This window comes from Paramisgurnus dabryanus, chromosome 10, assembly GCF_030506205.2.
Source record: "Paramisgurnus dabryanus chromosome 10, PD_genome_1.1, whole genome shotgun sequence".
Taxonomy (NCBI): domain Eukaryota; kingdom Metazoa; phylum Chordata; class Actinopteri; order Cypriniformes; family Cobitidae; genus Paramisgurnus; species Paramisgurnus dabryanus.
This window is the reverse complement of record NC_133346.1, coordinates 17,741,370-17,759,275: the sequence shown is the minus strand read 5'-3', so window position 1 is coordinate 17,759,275 and position 17,906 is coordinate 17,741,370. Positions and strand designations below refer to the sequence as shown.

Sequence of the window (17,906 nt, the reverse complement as noted above, 5' to 3'; positions counted from 1 at the left end):
GTATGCGATTAATCGTGATTAATCTTTTGACAGCCCTACTTTACATGTTACAAACCTTTAAATAACAGATTTGAAAGGTTAATTTAACAAGTTAAATATATTTTCAACTGCAAAAATACACTTATAATTTATATAAATATTTGTATATATTTTTACTTAATATATTTTATACAAATATATATATATATATATATATATATATTTTTTTTTTTTTTTTGCTGTATGTGTTTTGCTGTATATGTATTTAATATATGTTAATATAAAAAGGTTAAAACTAAATATATTTTCAAATGTAAAAAATATATTTAAATAATAATTTTTTTTTTTTAATTATTTTTGCTATATGAGAATCTACACATCTCTGTGTTATTATTGGAACAACACATTTTGTGTTACTTTTAACACAACTTGTGTTTTATTTTAACACAAAATCAACACAAAATGACACATGATGATAATAACGGATAATGTGTTAAAAGCATAACACAAAAAATGTGTAAAAAATTAACATATCCTTTCTAAGAGTGTGATTTTATGTTGGAAATATAAATCAATATAAATATAAACAGTAAATCACAAAAAAAATAACTTTAGCTAGGGTTTTACAACCAGGGTCACTTTGTGCCATGCAAACTGCATTTAGATTTTTTTCTTTTTGGGGGGGTCTGTTTGCGCCATGACCTGATTTTTTTTTATAAATTAAATGTAATTGCTTTGATTCTCAGGGATTCGATTCTCACACATACTATAGCTTAAATGCACTGTAAGTCGCTTTGTGTAAAAGCATCTGCTAAATGCATACATATAATTTCCTATTGTCTAATACTTTAAAAAATGATATACTATTTTACATTCGCCTCCCCTTTAACCTAAAATTGTCATAATTTGAGTCATCCGAACTTTGACTTGGGTCAGACTGGGCATCTGTGATCTGCGTAATGGGAGTATCAAGGCCATAGAGGAAGTCATGCAGAGCCGGGTGGTCCACCCCATCGTGAGCTCTTTGATTGTTAATGATGACCACCTCGGGTTCGTCATAAACAGCATCGACGTCCCACTCAGCTGTGGGTTCGAGTTCCTGTGGATCAGCGTAAATTGCTTCCGCGCCGATGTTATTAAATGCATCATTAATTGCTAACTGGTGGATGGAATCACCCAACAAGTCAGACGAATCTTCTCCAGCCACCGTCTCTTCATTCGCTTCCTGTTCCTGGGGAACCACGAAAGCAAACTCCGAAATGTCAGTGTCCGCTGTGAAAGAGTCCTGCGATGACCCGAACTGATGGAGGTTTTTCTTCAGGTTCTGCCAGTGCGTTTGAGGGTCTGTAGAGGAAGTAACTTTTGGCTGAGCTTTTGACACCATGGCATATAACGGTTCCTCATTCTGAGTGTTGGTTTTGAGGCTTGTCGCTTGACTTGATAGTTGTATTGCATTCAAAGAAAAGCTTTTCATGGCCGGGTTGAGCATTTTCACTTGATGATGAGCCGTTCTCGGTAAACAGTCAATTACAGTGGCATCATCGTATATTCTATCAGTCTCTGAAGTTTCTGGATCTTTGCTTTGGGTTTCATGTCTGCCGCCGCCTTGCTTGGATTTGGGTAGATTCTTGATGGCTTCATTGACCATGTTAAACAGCCTTTCACCCTGAGGGGTTGCAAACTCGAAATTCCCCTCCCCGGATTCACATCTGCGGCCGGCCTCAAATGAGAAAGACAGCTGAGAGAGATAAAAGGAGAAGAGAAACCTGTGAGAACTATTTTGAGACCAAAAATGTTTGTCCACAATTACTCAAGCGGTAATGAAGACAGGACGTTTATTTCCCAAGAGCAATGGCATGCAAATGAAAGTCTTTAGCTCCAAATTTTAACATTTAAAAAAAATCACACCTGCACAACGTCAGGCTCACAAAATAGGGATTGTCTTACCGTGTCTTGACCAAACTTTCTGACATAGCAGTAAGGCCATTTAAGAAGCACTTGCTTTGTCTTGTAGTCTTTCAGGAGTAAACAGTCAAGTTGAGGTAAAAGGATATATTCTCCGTACAGATTGCAGCGAACAGCAGCCTCCGTACCCACTGCTATGACCAGAAACTCTCGAACTGCAAAACAACAGAACATCCATCAGCACTGTTAACGGAACTACAAAAGACATCTTGTCAAAATGTCTTTGGTTTCAAACTGCTTTGAGCACATTTACTAGACATTCAAACCCAAAGAAATGAACAGTACTTGGGAACAGTATAAAGTCACACCAAAAAAAACTGCAGACAGTTTTCTCTTACATAAGGGTGACCAATGAAATATCAACCTGGGTCCCTGGACCACAAAACCAGTTATAAGAGTCACATTTTTGAAATTGAAATCTAAACATCATCTGAAAAAATAAACTTTCCATTGATGCATGGTTTTGCTAGGATAGACTATTTAAAAATCAGGGCCAGGTTGCATAAAGCACCTTAAGTTTTTCCCTTAAGTATATGACACTTAAGGGGTATTCCCCTTACCTAAGAGAATAATTTAAGGGTGTTGCATACATTATAATCCCTTAAACGGTTCTCTTAGGTAAGGGTAATCCTTAAGTGTTTCACGACAGCGACCCATGTTTGCTGTTATAAAATACTATTGTTGCCATGTTGTCAAACTTAAGGGTTTTTCTGCAACACCCTTAAGTTTAAGGGAAACATAAGGGTAAACTTAAGGTGCTTTATGCAACCGGGCCCTGGAATCTAAGGGGCCAATCACACCAAAATCATTTTAAACGCAGGGAAACGCAAGGCGCGCTGCAATGCCTTTTTATTTTGTTAACTTTAAAAAGAGCAGTGGGGCGTGGCTTTTTATATAGCTAGGCAACCACTGACGCAGCTGTCCTGTCAGTCAAATATTGAAGCGTGAGCGCACTTTTGCTGTTAACTGTCATATTAGCAGAAACTTTAAAAAGAGTACGCTTGCTTTGACCTTGATCGAGGGTGAGAGGTGCACAAACACACAGGAGTTAGTGACTGCATTCCAGTTGTTCCAAACAACTGTAAACTTCCGTCACCACAACCGAAGGCCCGCCTCTCCCCTCATTCGATTGGACAATGGAAAGACACGAATGAGGTCAGCCACTTTTCCGCCCTCAGCGCTCCTTCAAAAATGCGTGTTGCAGCAGACGGCAAAAAAACTCAAGCCGTTCGGCGCGCGTAAACCGAGCGCCATACGCTCACTGACCATAGAAAATCATTCAAAAAGACGCCTACAACTGCAATAAACACGTTTGGTGTGATTTGCCCCTAAAGGGTGCAAAAATCCAAATATTGATAAAATCGCCTTTAAAGCGTAACTAAACCCCTGGTCAGAGCCTGACTCCACCCACTGCAATATTTGAAAAATGCAAGAAAGGTGGGCAGATCCCAACGGAGATAGAGGGGACGAACTAAGCTCGTATCAAGTGTGTGGTGAGATCGTAACAAGGGCGTGGTGAGCTTGAACCTGCTTACGTCACGAGTTATTTCTTGGACCCAACATCCAATAGGAAAATTCAACTGCAGTAGCCATCGTTCAACCTGAAGAGGGCAGCACTCAGACGTTTTTACACCATATATTGTAGTATTGAAACACTTTATATCCAAATGTCAAAAAACTTACTAAAATCAATGAACAGCACTAATAAAGCATCATTCTTACAGATCATTAACTAAAAAAAGTTGGTTTAGGGTTTAGTTACTCTTTAAAGTTGTCCAAATGAAGTTCTTAGCAACACATATTACTACTGTAATCATAAATAAATCTTTGATGTATTTACGTAAGGAAATTTAAAAAATATCTCTTCATTGAACATGATCTTTACTTAAAGCAACACTATGTAGTTTCCATGTAAAAATGACTTGCAGCTCCCCCATGTGGTATCAGACACTCTTCTGCAGGCAGGGGGAGGGGCGGGGCTGTGTGCTCTACCCTCCACCGCCACTTTCAGAGTGTGCTTGTAGCAGCTAGGAGGCTGCTCAGGTTGCAGCAACAGTACAATTTGTCCAGTTAAAAGTTGTTCTATCACTGAAATAATTTTAGAGACATTATTTAAAGGTAAAAAAACTACATAGTGTGCAGCAGGCACTTATTTTGACAAAACACGTGATGCACATGGTTCATGAAGCACATGCATATTAAAGATTTATAATTATGCAAGTACTTTCTATTTGTTGTAAATAGATTTTTTTCCTTTTGTTCAACACAGTTAATCAGTTAATCTGCAATGGGATCTGTGATCCTGTAAATGTTTTGAAAAAGGGTGTGAAAATGTGTTAAACAAACAAACAAACAAAAAAAATGTGAAAATGTATTAAGGTGAAGATATAAATCAAGTGGATCTTAGTTTTATTAAGCTTGTCTATACAAATGAGAAAAACTGTAATAGATGATAAATATTGCAATTTTTTTAAATAAAAAATATGCAAAAATATCACCAAGTGAGCAAACTAAAATCAAATGTTACAAGGAATTAAACATTTTATATTATGCTCTTGTATGTGACCACAAAACAAGTCATAAGTTGCATGGTTATATTTGAAGCAATATACTGTAGTATGGGTCAAAGTTCAGTCAAAATAAGTGCCTGCTGCAGATGCGTCTAAAGGGTTTATGATAAAAAAGACGCTCGCGTTTGCCAGATACTCGCATAATCTTATGCATAATCAGAGTTTACTGTTAAGGGAGTGTCTTGCGTGTATTTTGTGAACGTGAGCGTCTCTTTTATCATAAACGGTTTTGACGCGTGTGCAGCAGGCACTTATTTTGACAAAACACGTGATGCACATGGTTCATGAAGCAACAAACAGATATTTTGAAAACACAAGCAACACACATGACACACAAGACACATGTCCGAAGAGCAGTCACGAGCCGCCACTGATACAATGCCAATAGCCCTCTTTCTTCAGGTGGAACCACTCTTTCAAGAAATTTGAGGAGGTATTCTGTATTGTATTGGCCAATATGGTATAGGACACCATCATTGGAGATGGCAGCACACATGGTGATATTGACACCTCTATGACCTGGCACCATAACAGTGGCTCTCTGTAATTCTGCACACTGGGAAAAGTGAAACAGAAATTAAATTGAATGTTGAATATAATTTCAGAAGTTGCAATTATAATGCAATAAAACTGATTTTGGTCTGAATAAAATAAAGGTCTGAATAAATGGGCTCTTTGGAAATGGGCAATTTCACATGTTTTTCTTTTTTAATCTCCTGACAAAGACACGAAGATTTTCAATGCTGGGGTAAAAAAAATTAAGACCAATAGAGTGCCACAGGAATTACACATTTTTGTACACTTTAAAAAGTGGTGCTAAATACCACGTAAAGCTCTTAATCATAGGAGAACCATTTTGAGTGCTATAAAGCACCTAAAGCACCTTTGAAGAACCATATGAGGGTGATAGCACCACTATAGCACCAGATATGGTTCTATATAGCACAATATGGTTCTACACAGGTACTATAAAATGGTTCCCCTCGAGCCAGTAAATCACTTTTAGTGCTATTTAGCCTCATTTGTTTTTAGAGTGTAGGCCAACCTGGACGTTAGCGGGACACTGGGTTGACTCGCACAAAAAGCCCATTCATTTTTCCCATAGACTTTTGGATTACCATTTACAAATTTAAGCCTGTCTGTGAATTAAAACCCAGCTAAAGTCATTTTTTTGTCATTTACTGTTTTCTACATATAAAATCAACCTAAATAATGTAAAGAATAATAATGTAAGAAATATCCTTGGTATCTTTAAGTTTGGCATTCATTTGCATCCACTTCCAATATTTCTACTTTCATGAGCAAAAATTGAATCTGCAGTATGTTTGATCATTTTTATCACTGAGACATCACACCGGAAGTCAACAGGGAACATAATCCACTGCTTTCCCTCTGTATAGCTTTGAAATGTAAAACTGAATGTCCACATGAGCAGAGGAAAGTCAGAGAAGGCAGTGCTGTCTAACTTCAGCCTTTGTTCCCTCACAATTTGTTCGCAGCTGTCATTTTCCAAGCCTCTTCCTCCTCGCGCTACATCTTCCAGGATGAAACAAGCTCTCAGGCTGCTGGCTTCCTGCCCTAAGAAACCTCACCCGTGACCGTGAATGTCAGATTTATTTGTTTCTCCGCCTCGCAGCAGTTTGCAGCAGCGCTCAGGGAGAAAGCTACACGTCACCATGCATGCATGGTTCTCACACTATCTGGCATGAGGCTCATTGGACACTTGATATTGTTAGTGTCAGATGTGAAGCTTTCAGACTTGAAGAGAAAATGTTTTTTGTAGTTTGCACTTTAATTACTTAAACTTGGTCTATTGTTAATTTTTAATAACATGAGTAGCTCTCTTTCGAAATGCACTAAAAAAGTTTTGATTTTAATAACGTAATTTTCAAGAAGATTTACATTCATGTATCAGGCAGACGCTTTTAGCCAAAGTGCATTACAAAATGTAGATTTTATCAGTGTTTGGGTTATCTGGGTTTGAACCTATACCCTTTTGCACTGCTAATGCAATGCTATACCAGCTGAGCTACAGAAACATTTTGTTATTTTAAAAAGTTTAATGCATACTTCATGGACATGCCCTTTCTGTTTAATTTCCACATTTGTTCTGTATTTCGGAACAAAGGAGTGCAAAACAATTACTTCTATGTTCATTGATGGTAAATTGACTTTGAAGTGTGTCTGATGAGATCTGGTGAGTGTTAATCAGTGGCTGATTGTTGGGTCACTGATTAAAATCTCTTAAAGACCCCTGTTCATCAGCGTATCGCGCAGATCAGAAAAGATGATATAATAATTAGCTGTCTGCTTTGTGGATCAGCAAAATTCTGCAAATTTCATAAAAACGTCACCGTTTGTGCCTGATGAAGTGCACTGCACATAAGAATCTGCTGTGAAGTGTTTGTCAAGATCAGAGATTTTCATTTCAAATTAAAATATTATTTAATGTCATTATGCGTTTGATTATTCCATGCACTGTCGGAAACAAAAAGGTCAGAAAATGGTCCCTAGCTGTCAAGTACACATTTGTAATTAAAGAGGGCATTTTATTTACTCAAAAGGTCCATATTAGAGGTGCATATTGGTTCCTTAAATGCACATATTAGTATACGTCAGTTGTGCATATTAGTACCTCAAAGGTGCATATTAGTACAGTACCAAATATAAACATATCGGTACTTAAAGGAAAACACCACAGTTTTTCAATATTTTACTATGTTCTTACCTCAACTTAGACAAATTAATACATACCTATCTTTTTTTAATGCATGCACTTAATCATTGTACTGCGCATTGTGAATGTGTTAGCATTTAGCCTAGCCACATTCATTCCTTAGGATCCAAACAGGGATGAATTTAGAAGCCACTAAATACTTCCATATTTTCTAGGGGTGTAACGATTAACCGTGCAAATGCGCGTTTTCTCAATGAATGAATTTGAATGAATTACGGTGAAATCCCGGCACATCCGAACGCCAGGGGGCGCTCTCATGCAGAAACTCCCTTTGTGCCACACAAGAAGTATCATTGCAAACACTATTCCAGGAAATGTCTACACAGGAATATTATACGCTGTTCTTCAAATTGTTTCAGGTATTTTCATGATAATAAAGAATATTTTGAATGATTTTGCTTAACGATTGTTGCTTTTTTAAATGCACGTTATAAACGACTCAGACTCATAATGATTTTAGATTGATAAGGACTTCCTACTGACCAAATGTCGTAGTACACGCACAAGCTGTGCATAAAACAAAGAATCGCAGCCTTGCGATTCAGAATCGATTTCAGACAGGCATTTTTAATGGGGACCGCGATTGAATCGTGATTGAATCGTTACATCCCTAATATTTTCCCTATTTAGAGACAGTTACACGAGTAAATATGGTGGCACAAAATAAAATGTGGCGATTTTTTAAGCGGATAAAAAATTGGAACTATATTGTATGGTTGAAGCGCATTTCGACCTCGGGCGCAGTTATATTGACAGAAGTTTGAGCAAAGGTGTGAGTAGTCAGGAGTGATGATGTTACTGCGCACCGAGGTCGAAGTGCTGCAAACACTGTGGCTTATAAATTAATTCCTGTTTGGATCCTAAGAAATGAATGAGGCTAGGCTAAATGTTAACACATTCAAGAAGTGCTGTACAAAGATTAAGTGCACGAATTGAAAAAAGATAGGTATGTATTAATTTGTCTATAAGATAAGAACATAGTAAAATATTGAAAAACTGAGGGGAAAAACTTTAAGGGTAGACCCTTTAGGTAGGTACTGCCCCAGTGACAGCTAGGGACCAATTTGTGACCATCTTTCTGACAGTGTATATGCATTTTGCATTTGTTATACTTTATTTGATAGGTTACACTTTATTTTGATAGTCCACTTTAGACATTCTACTAACTATAAACAACTTTGCAACTACATGTCAACTAACTTTCAATAATTTGCAACTATACGTCAACTAACTGTCATTAGTGTATTAGTAGACTGTAAGGGTTGGGGTTAGGGAAGAGGTTTGGGTTAGTGGAATAAGTTGACATGCACCTGCAAAGATACTTATAGTCAGTTGAAAGTTTGTTGAGATATCATCCCAATAAAGTGTTAGTAGATATTGAGCAGAAAGTCTACTAATTCTCTAAAGATTGGTAGTTGATAAGTAGTTGCAAAGTTACTTATAATTAGTAAAATGTCTAAAGTGGACTATCCAAATAAAGTGTTACCATTTGATATACTATATATTTATATTAAATATTTAATATTTTGTGACATTTATAGAAAGGTCATATTATTGACTCCTAGGGCCCTATTATACACCCGGTGCAATGTAGCACAATGTGCGACGCAAGTGTTTTTGCTAGTTTCAGACCGGCGCAATGATAATTTTTACTCAAAAAAATTATTCAAGCCCTTCTTAGAAATGACACATTAAAATTGTGTTCAATGAATTGAAAATACCTCATTAAGAGCAGTAAGTATATATATTTAATTAGTAACACAAAATAAATATGTACTATAATTTATTGATTTCTTTTTAATTGCATTAACACAATTAGTTTGAGTCTGGGTTCTGGAAAAAGAATTTCCCAGCATGCTTTGCATGCAACTGCTTTTGGAGAGTCATTTTTTTAATTAAGTGTTATTTTATGCATTTTTAGGTAAAGAGAAAGACTTAATAGTGTTTAATGTCCATTTATCTTATTGATTTAGAAGCGTTTGTGTTACATTTTCCAATTGTTTGGTTACCATCGTGCAGAAGAGTGGCGCTTGTGGTTAGGTTGTGGATGTGACATATTTCTCTCAATGAGCACTAACTGTGTTAATGTCTGTTTGGAGATCTTGGTCTCTTCTCACATGCTCGTCCAAAGTATCATATGTTAATATTAGTAGCATGCTAACATGTGCTTATGTTAATTAGTATGATGTAAAAGCGTTTTATATAAAATAACAGAATTGAGTTATTAAGACTACACTTCATTGAGTTACTCAAACTACGCTAAAATAAGTTATTCAGACTACACTAAATTGAGTTGAGGCAACTAATTGAGTATTGCCATTTGCTTTAAATTGAGTTGGACTAACTCAATATATTTTTATTGTGTAAAGCAGTTTTTTATGAGTTAGGGGTACACATTCATATTGGATGGAAATCCTGCCCACAATTTTATTGAGTTAATTCAATGAATATTTTTTTGAGTGCATAGCAAATACATTTGCGCCCATTTGTGTGGCCATGGGCGTGCTGGCTTGAAAACTAGGTGTGTATAGGCACATTGTTGGCACATTGCTATTTTGAGGCAACTAAAATAGACTACAAAAATGACCAACTAAAACCTGGTCTAAAGTTTAAATCAATGGTGCAAGTTTTTGTAATTTAAAGCGTGCATTAGTAATATGCGCCTATTAATGGACGACAACTTATGCTGGTTTATTACAAACATGCATGCGCAGCAGCACACAAAAAACATTAAAACCCTTTTTTAAAGAGTATACTCCAGTACTACATAAATACTCCATGACTGAACTAAAGACTTTCAAATAGAACCAATATACCAACATAACTTTTTTAACACCAATCTTAAACTGGTGGTCTTCTTCCTCTGCTTACAGTTTTTCCGCTTACAAACTTCACCATGTAAATAGGCAATCTCCCTTGGCACGAGCGCAACTTTTAAAGGGGATGGGAGATGAGACTGTCATTGGATTATTGCAAGTTACGCCCAAAACACACACATTACTCATTACGAGAATAGGAACAACCCTTTTAGACATTGTGCACATGACGCATAGACCATTTCCCCGTTGTTAAACTAGCAAATATGGATTCTGACACACCTTATATGCACTTGCGATTTAGACCATGATCGTTACAATAGGGCCCTAAATAATTCACATTGTATGCACATTCAAAATATCCATGATTGGTTTAACTTTCATTCTTTTCAAAACCGAAAATGCACTTCCTTCGTCATCTTTATTTCTGAACCACGATCACTTGCGTAATAAAGAAATAACCATACTAATGCGTTTTCTGTTCTTGTGCTATGCTTTAAGCTCACAAGTCTATCAAAGGTACGCTCAAAACCGCATCAATACCTGTGGTATTATTAGAGACCACCACAAGACCGTTGTGAAGTTCAAACCAAACCTGCATAAACAAGAAGGTTGTGTATTTCAGGTTAGGGACTGCAGAGTGAATTCAGTAGATGAGTCTGGTGCGTTTTGCTAAGGGAAGGCGAGATAAATGCATTCCCAGCTGCGAGCTGCTGATACTATCTCTCTTCTCAGACTGTAGATCAGAGACAGAAACCAAGCGTACTTCCTTCCTATGTGGCACATGGGTTTACACACTGAGTATGTTTAGACTGAAAATAGACCAAAGGAACTACTACTACACTTGCATACAAGTGTATTTTGCACAGTACGGTGCTGTAAGTAACTAGTGGTTTGTATTAAACATGATGTTATGCTCATCTTATGTTTAGCTTAAACTGATAATCATGCAATATAAAAAATTTGCATATCCATGTTGAATATTTAAATGACTAGTAATATGAATAATTCATGTTGTTTGAAGGGCAGAGTATGTAAACCATCAACCAAATATTTGCCTCTCTGATCGCAAGAATTTAAGTGCCAGATGGAAAAAACATTTTTTAAATGTTTAGGTTCCATTTTATTTTCTGAAGTTTTCCTCAAGCTTTTTTGCGAACATCATACACCACCCACAACCTTACGACTCAAAACATTCGTGCTCGTCCAATCAAATCTGTCAGAGGGTGGTTGCAATCCAATTATCCCTAAACTGCTGTGAGCCTGACCTCTAGCTGGTATCTTTAAACTTACCATCACATTGGATTTAGGAGACAGGCGGCTAGACGGAAATGCATTTCAAGTCTGTTGACAACTTTATACTGAGATCTTTTTTCCCCTCCAAACCGAAGGGAATAAAGTTAAATTTCCATCTAAATAGACATTTTGGTAAGTGCAGGTTTAAAAACTGAGCATTATCTCTTATTTTTCGATTCAAAATTTCTATAAAAGTATTTGATGAACATATAATATGTCCCAAGAGCATTCGTTTTTTGGATGAAGGAGGCGTTTAGTGGCTTTTGCATCTCAGCTCCATATATATATACTTCACAATCTGAGCATAAGTTAACTCAAATCTATTTGCTTAGTTACTTAACTAACTTGCTATTTTCTAAAGTAAAGGGAATTGCAGTTTCTTGCATCAAGGATAAATTACCAAGTTACATAATCTGAATAAATTTGAGTTCACAAACTTGTTTCCAGACTGCATGCCTTATTTACGAAAGAAGAAGTCTGAAATTACTTTTTGTGCCAATGAGTACAGCAAATTGAGAATGTGATGTGTCACTGCTCAAAAATAGTCCTGAAGTTTAAAGTTCAAGACAGTCCAACAGCAATGGCATTTTGTCCGCATGTGCTGTTCGAAAACTTTTCTGACACCTTCGATTTCACCCATAATGTTAAAGCAGAAGTTGGAGCTCCTCGGTAGGTCAGCTGCTTTTGTTTCAGCTCTCAAAATGAACTTTACAAATCATGTCTGACACTCATGACTCTCACAGTCTAACCCAAGCGAAACTAAGTGTCTGTGATGTTCTTGCCTTTTGTTATGACTCAAGTCTTCCATTTTATGCAAGGGTACAGGTGTGGTTTTCCTGTGACCTGTGCATGAGAGTGGGAATGCAAGCACTTGCATGGATGTTTCACCTTTGCTTGTGTGTCAAAGTTGTTACATCTTGCATGTTGAATATATATATATATATATATATATATATATATATATTATTATATTTTTATGTTACCTTTAAATAAATACCTTATAATAAGTTATGTTATAAATTATGTCAACTTATCACAGGTCAAAACCTAAAATAGTAGGTTTAATTGACTTGCAAATTCAAGTTGTTTTAACTTCATGCTCTTTTTTTATATAAAAATAGTAGTTGTGAACTGCATGGCTCTAATTATTAATAAAAAAGTGAACTGCTACTAAATTAACACCAAAATTACAAACGTGACAAAGAAGCTATGTGGTGAGCAGTGTTGCATGAAAGTAGAGCAGATGGTGTATTGTGTACAGAAACATGAACCCAAGAGCATGCATCCTGTCCATGCACTCTAATAACGCTGGCTTATTTTAAATCCAACGTTGAGTCAGAAAGGGACAAACCCAGCTACTGGGTTAAATCAACCTAGAACATGTTTATATTTGACCCAACGATGGGTTAAAATAGCCCAGCATACAATAGGTTAAATTACAGCCCAACGGGGCTGGGTTTGTTGCTTTTGAACCAACGTTGGGTTGAAAATAACAAATAGCATTTTTGCGTGCAAACTGTGAAGAAATATTGTTGCACAAGTCATTTCAACTTTTATTTTTTATCTTGACTAGTGATTGTTGCTGTAACTTATAAAATAAAGTTAAATTAGCTTAACTTATTTTAACTTTAACTTAATTAACTTTTTTACTTATAAAATAAAGTGCAAATTTTTTACAGTGTATATGTTGCAGTGTTCGAAGCAATTTTGCATTTTTTAACTGTATAGTGTCACATCACCTTATATGACTTTTGATTATGTCATCCAACAAAGAAAATCCAAAATGTTGTAATATAAAAAAAAGTTATAGCACACCTTTTAAGTTGACTCCTGACACTCTCTAAAATATACTGGGTTATTTTAAACTTAGCATTGGGTCAAAAAGAGACAATCCCAGCCGTTGGGTTAAATGAATCAAGAAAATGTTTATATTTGACCCAACAATGATCCATGAGCGATATTAAAATGGATCTTTGCCTTAGCAGCCGCCATTAAAAACTTTCCAAATGTGAAATACGGTAGAGGACAAATGCAAGTGTCCCTAACAAACTAAAAAAGCCCTTACAGAAGTTGTGCCCTGTTCTCAATAAAGCACGTGGGCCAATGGGACGTCTTGGACAAAATGAAAAGCAAAAAGACAGGAAGTCAATAGGAAGTCGCTTTGGGTGAATCTGAGGACAGCGTGCATCCCTCTGCTTCATTTCATTCGTCGTCTCCCCTGAATGAGCTCTCATACATACACCTGAAAACAGTGTCCCCTCTTTCCTGTCCTTTAATGGAATCAAGGTTGGCCACCTGTGGCCCAAATGGGCAATTTGACGCAGGCCTAAGGTTTCGCTCGAAAAAGAGGCTGCTCGTCCTTGCAATAGGACAAACTAAAATAGCATTTCTCTATGACATTTTACTGTACCTTATATTATCTGTTAGGGTGAGACAATTGAAAGTTATATTCAACTGCATGCAATAATGAACTAAAAAATGTAAATAAAATAAAATAAAATAAAATAAAATAAAATAAAATAAAATAAAATAAAATAAAATTAAATTAAATTAAATTAAATTAAATTAAATTAAATTAAATTAAATTAAATTAAATACCTACATTAAATAATGTAGTGTGTAATGATGTGTGTATATGTGTGTGCAATATGAGAGTATTATATACATAATAATGTAATAAAAAGTTATTAAATACAATTAAATAAATTTAATCAAATTAAATGATGGAGTGTTATTTCTGTGCCACACAAAGCACATGACCAAATGAGGAACACTCCTCCCAGCTGCCATTGGTCAGGCAAATAAGTCACCCTGCCCCGAATCAAGCCATTGGTTAAGCCAGTGTAATTTTGGTTGTTAACGTTCCTTACCACTATCTGCTGTGTCGTAAAGAGAGTTTTCCTTGGTTTCTCTGTAATTACTCGCATGTTCCGAGAAGATCGCACTTTGCAATCTTTTATCGACCTGTGTGTCCTAAAAAACATTAAGTGGTTTATAAAAATGACACTTAAATATTTTAAACATTTGCAAAACACTCATCATCATCATTTGATGCATTCTGAATCGACTTACAGGAAATGCCTGCTCGCAAAGGCACTTGATCCATTCCTCCACTTCTGATTGGTGGGCAGCAAACACGTAAAGTTTGTCAGTGGTTTCGAGAAGGAAAGTAGCGCAGTCTTTGGGGCAGTCGGACATCTCGTTTTCCGATATCCTGATGCATTCCCTCAGCCTGATCACCTGCTTGTAGTCGGCTTTGTGTTTGGTGGATCCCTCCTTGACAGATGTGTGCTTATGCTCGTAGAGCTCCAGCCGTGCCACGCTGCGTCTGCCCTCAGCTAATAATACACACCACACCTTCCTCCACCTCTGAAGAGAGAACATGTTCATGTTATAGTCTGTAATATGTCTATAAAACATATAAATGCTTTGTTGTTACAAACTGCTTTGGTTGAAACACTGAAACAATTTAGGATAGAGTGATTTAAATCCAATGGTTGGATATTTTATCCAGTTGTGTTGAAACAACCCAGCATTTAAGAGTGTGAACAGTTTTATAAGTGATTCCAAGGTTGTGGATGGATGTATAAAGTCGTTTTAAAATCCATATATGTACAGCAACCACTAGTGTATTTTATCACAGATCAGTTTGACAGCTATACAATTTCCATACATTATTGTCTATGTGCGATTTGTTCTTTGCTTGAAAAGCATGCTTGTACTTTCTTTCATTAAAATAAATGTCACTTGGTTTGATCTTCTGTTATCTGTAATGCAGTGGCATTTACATAATAAAGTGTGACATTAGTGTCCAAAAAGTTTAAATTAAAAATCAATAGACAGTAGGCCTATACTCTTCAAAATACAACGGTGGTTGAAACTGTCTACAGTTTAATCACTCTCCTCTGTGAACTTCAAGGGAGTTGACTTTATACAGCCATTAAAAATGACCTTCTCTCAAGTAATAGCAAAAAAGTGGTCAAAAGTAATTGACTAAATGTTTAAGAATATGTCTAGCAGCAATCGAGGAACTCAAAAATGCAAAAGTTGCTAAATGCAACCTCCGTCAAAAAAGAAATGAAGTAAATGCTGTCAGCAAGTTTTACACGTTTAGTAAATACTTTCACTTCAAATCAACTTGATGTCGGCCTCAGCCATTCACAAATATCGGTTTGTTGGCAAAATCCATCAAGAGACTCAAAGAAAACATGTCAGATGCACTTAAAGGGGTTTTGCATTGGACACCACTTGGATTTATATGATGCATACATATACGGCAACAGCCAAAGCTTCACTATAAAATTTTTTATTTTGTTTCATCATTAGCATTGCAACCATAACAGCTTTTTAAAACCAATGTCTTAATGTATTCATCCCACTCTTGAAATGTCTTAATGTTCCTCATTATCTGTTTTAACAGAACAGTTTATTTTCTTCTGCAAACATACATAAAGTTGCATAAAACACATCTTATGCATTTGGCTTTGCGACTTACAGTATAGTGCATTCAGGTTATGCATTTTCATGGATCGAACTTTGTGCTGCTAACGCAATGCCAGTGAGCCACAAATAACGTGTAAATTATGATTAAAACTTAAATATATTTTGTGCTTTTTTGTGGTCAATCTACAAGTTTGGAAACCTTGGAAACAGTAACAACGACAACGGCTCTGATCTTTGTTGACCTCAGTTAACTTTTGCATGCTGAATTACCTCTGATTCACAAAAATAAACTTGTGTAAAATATTTTCATATCCCAAGGAGTCTTACCTTTCCGAAGCGCTTCTGGTGGAGGTAAAGCTTCCCGTTTCTCCTGATGTCCTCCTCCATGGTTCGTCAGCTGGCCTTTCTCTTTGATTTATTTCCTACGCTCTCACTTTCTTCCCTCGTTCTTGCTTTTAAATGGTTTGCTTAAGCGTGAGATGCATTGCTGTGTAGGTTTTGGCACTGGTGCAGGGCGAACTGGCCTATAAAACTTTAGTCACTCTTACTTCCTTTCTAAAATGAAGTCTAAATCTGTCACTTGGAGAAGTCAGATGAGTGGGTGTGTGTGTCTGCTTGGCTGTGGTAGGCTTGGTTTCCTACATGTATGATTCTTCCTGTTTGACACTATTTAAGGGTAATGCTGCATCTTGTCTATATACAATGTGTGAATGTGTTAACATCCTACTGTTGCCACATCAGACTCAGTGACTTGATTATGAGAAGTACCTACTCACGTGTACTCATGCTGAGCTCCAAAATTAAATGAGTTGTGCATTGCAACTTACTGCATTAGACTCAAATTAGTTTAACATGCAAATGACAAGGCAAGCAAAGTGCGGATATGTCATTCTTCATGTGCTTGACAACTTTAACTTGTTAAACCGGAGAGCTTGTGCATCATCTCGTGAATGCATGTTCATTCGTACACTCTAACCGTGTGAAAGACTCAGGAAACTGTTGTGATGTGGATGTTATCTGTACACATTTGGTACACAGGTTTGAGCATGAATCTATGGTGCCCCTTTGTGACCATTGTGGGATATTACAGCACACTCAACAACATGAAATTATCATTAATACATCATATGTACAATTTTTAAGACCAGATATTGTGACAGAGCAGTTTTTTTCTGTCAATCAATCAATCAATCAATCAATCAAACTATCTATCTATCTATCTATCTATCTATCTATCTATCTATCTATCTATCTATCTATCTATCTATCTATCTATCTATCTATCTATCTATCTATCTATCTATCTATCTATCTATCTATCTATCTATCTATCCAGTGGTGTAGTGGTGTCTGGAGAAGTGGGTATACTCTTAATTTATGCCCCAGTAGAAGTGGGTATACTCTTAATGTATGCCCCCAGTAGAAGTGCGTATACCCCCTGCCATCAAATAAAGAGGTGGGTATACTCTGTATACCTGCGTATACCCTGCACTACACTACTGTATCTATCTATCTATCTATCTATCTATCTATCTATCTATCTATCTATCTATCTATCTATCTATCTATCTATCTATCTATCTATCTATCTATCTATTTATCTATCTGTCCATCTACTTGTCTGGTAGGACCGAGTATCCATGTATGGATGTCTAATATCCTCAAAGGTAGTTGCACAGCTGGCGACAGACTAAAGGCAATGTTGAGTCAGAGTGTGATAAAACATTACAATAATAAGGAACATAAACTCTGAGTGAAAAAGCACCTAATCCTGCCTGACTCCACACCCTCTCTTTCACTTCAGTGAACATTTTAAATGAGCTGTTAGCTGGCTCAGATCAGAGTCAAACTTCTAGACACAAGTATTAAGCTGTGAATAGCTCATGGTTTGGTGGAGAGCCTGAAACCTGTCACTCTCACTATCTCCAGACCTCTATATGACCCAGATTGGTTGTTGACGAGTATCATGTTTAATGGACACCTGACTTTACCATCCTCACATGATAATCAGTTAAAGTGATGACTTCTTACTTATTAATGCATGTGCTTCCAGTTTTTCTATATGTCTGTATAGGGATTATTCTACATTGAATGCATTTT

General features: G+C 36.4%; 1 protein-coding gene across 1 annotated transcript; it reads right to left on the bottom strand.

Annotated features, from left to right (window-relative positions):
• Window positions 1-219: 219 nt before the first annotated feature.
• Window positions 220-16,461, bottom strand: dok2l (docking protein 2-like). The gene is made up of 5 exons (XM_065290768.2): window positions 16,134-16,461; window positions 14,436-14,732; window positions 14,234-14,336; window positions 1,927-2,099; window positions 220-1,717 (listed from the first exon to the last, which is right to left on the bottom strand). Exons 1-5 carry the CDS (start codon window positions 16,191-16,193, stop codon window positions 848-850), a joined length of 1,503 nt encoding a protein of 500 aa, XP_065146840.1. The 5' UTR covers window positions 16,194-16,461; the 3' UTR covers window positions 220-847.
• Between the last annotated feature and the right edge of the window lie 1,445 nt (window positions 16,462-17,906).

Coding starts and splice junctions, on each gene's coding strand:
- dok2l (XM_065290768.2), bottom strand. CDS start 16,193: ATGGAGGAGGACATCAGGAGAAACGGGAAGCTTTACCTCCACCAGAAG. Junction 14,733..16,133: donor ACCAGAAGCGCTTCGGAAAG/GTAAGACTCCTT, acceptor TTCTCTCTTCAG/AGGTGGAGGAAGGTGTGGTG. Junction 1,718..1,926: donor GAAAGTTTGGTCAAGACACG/GTAAGACAATCC, acceptor TATCTCTCTCAG/CTGTCTTTCTCATTTGAGGC.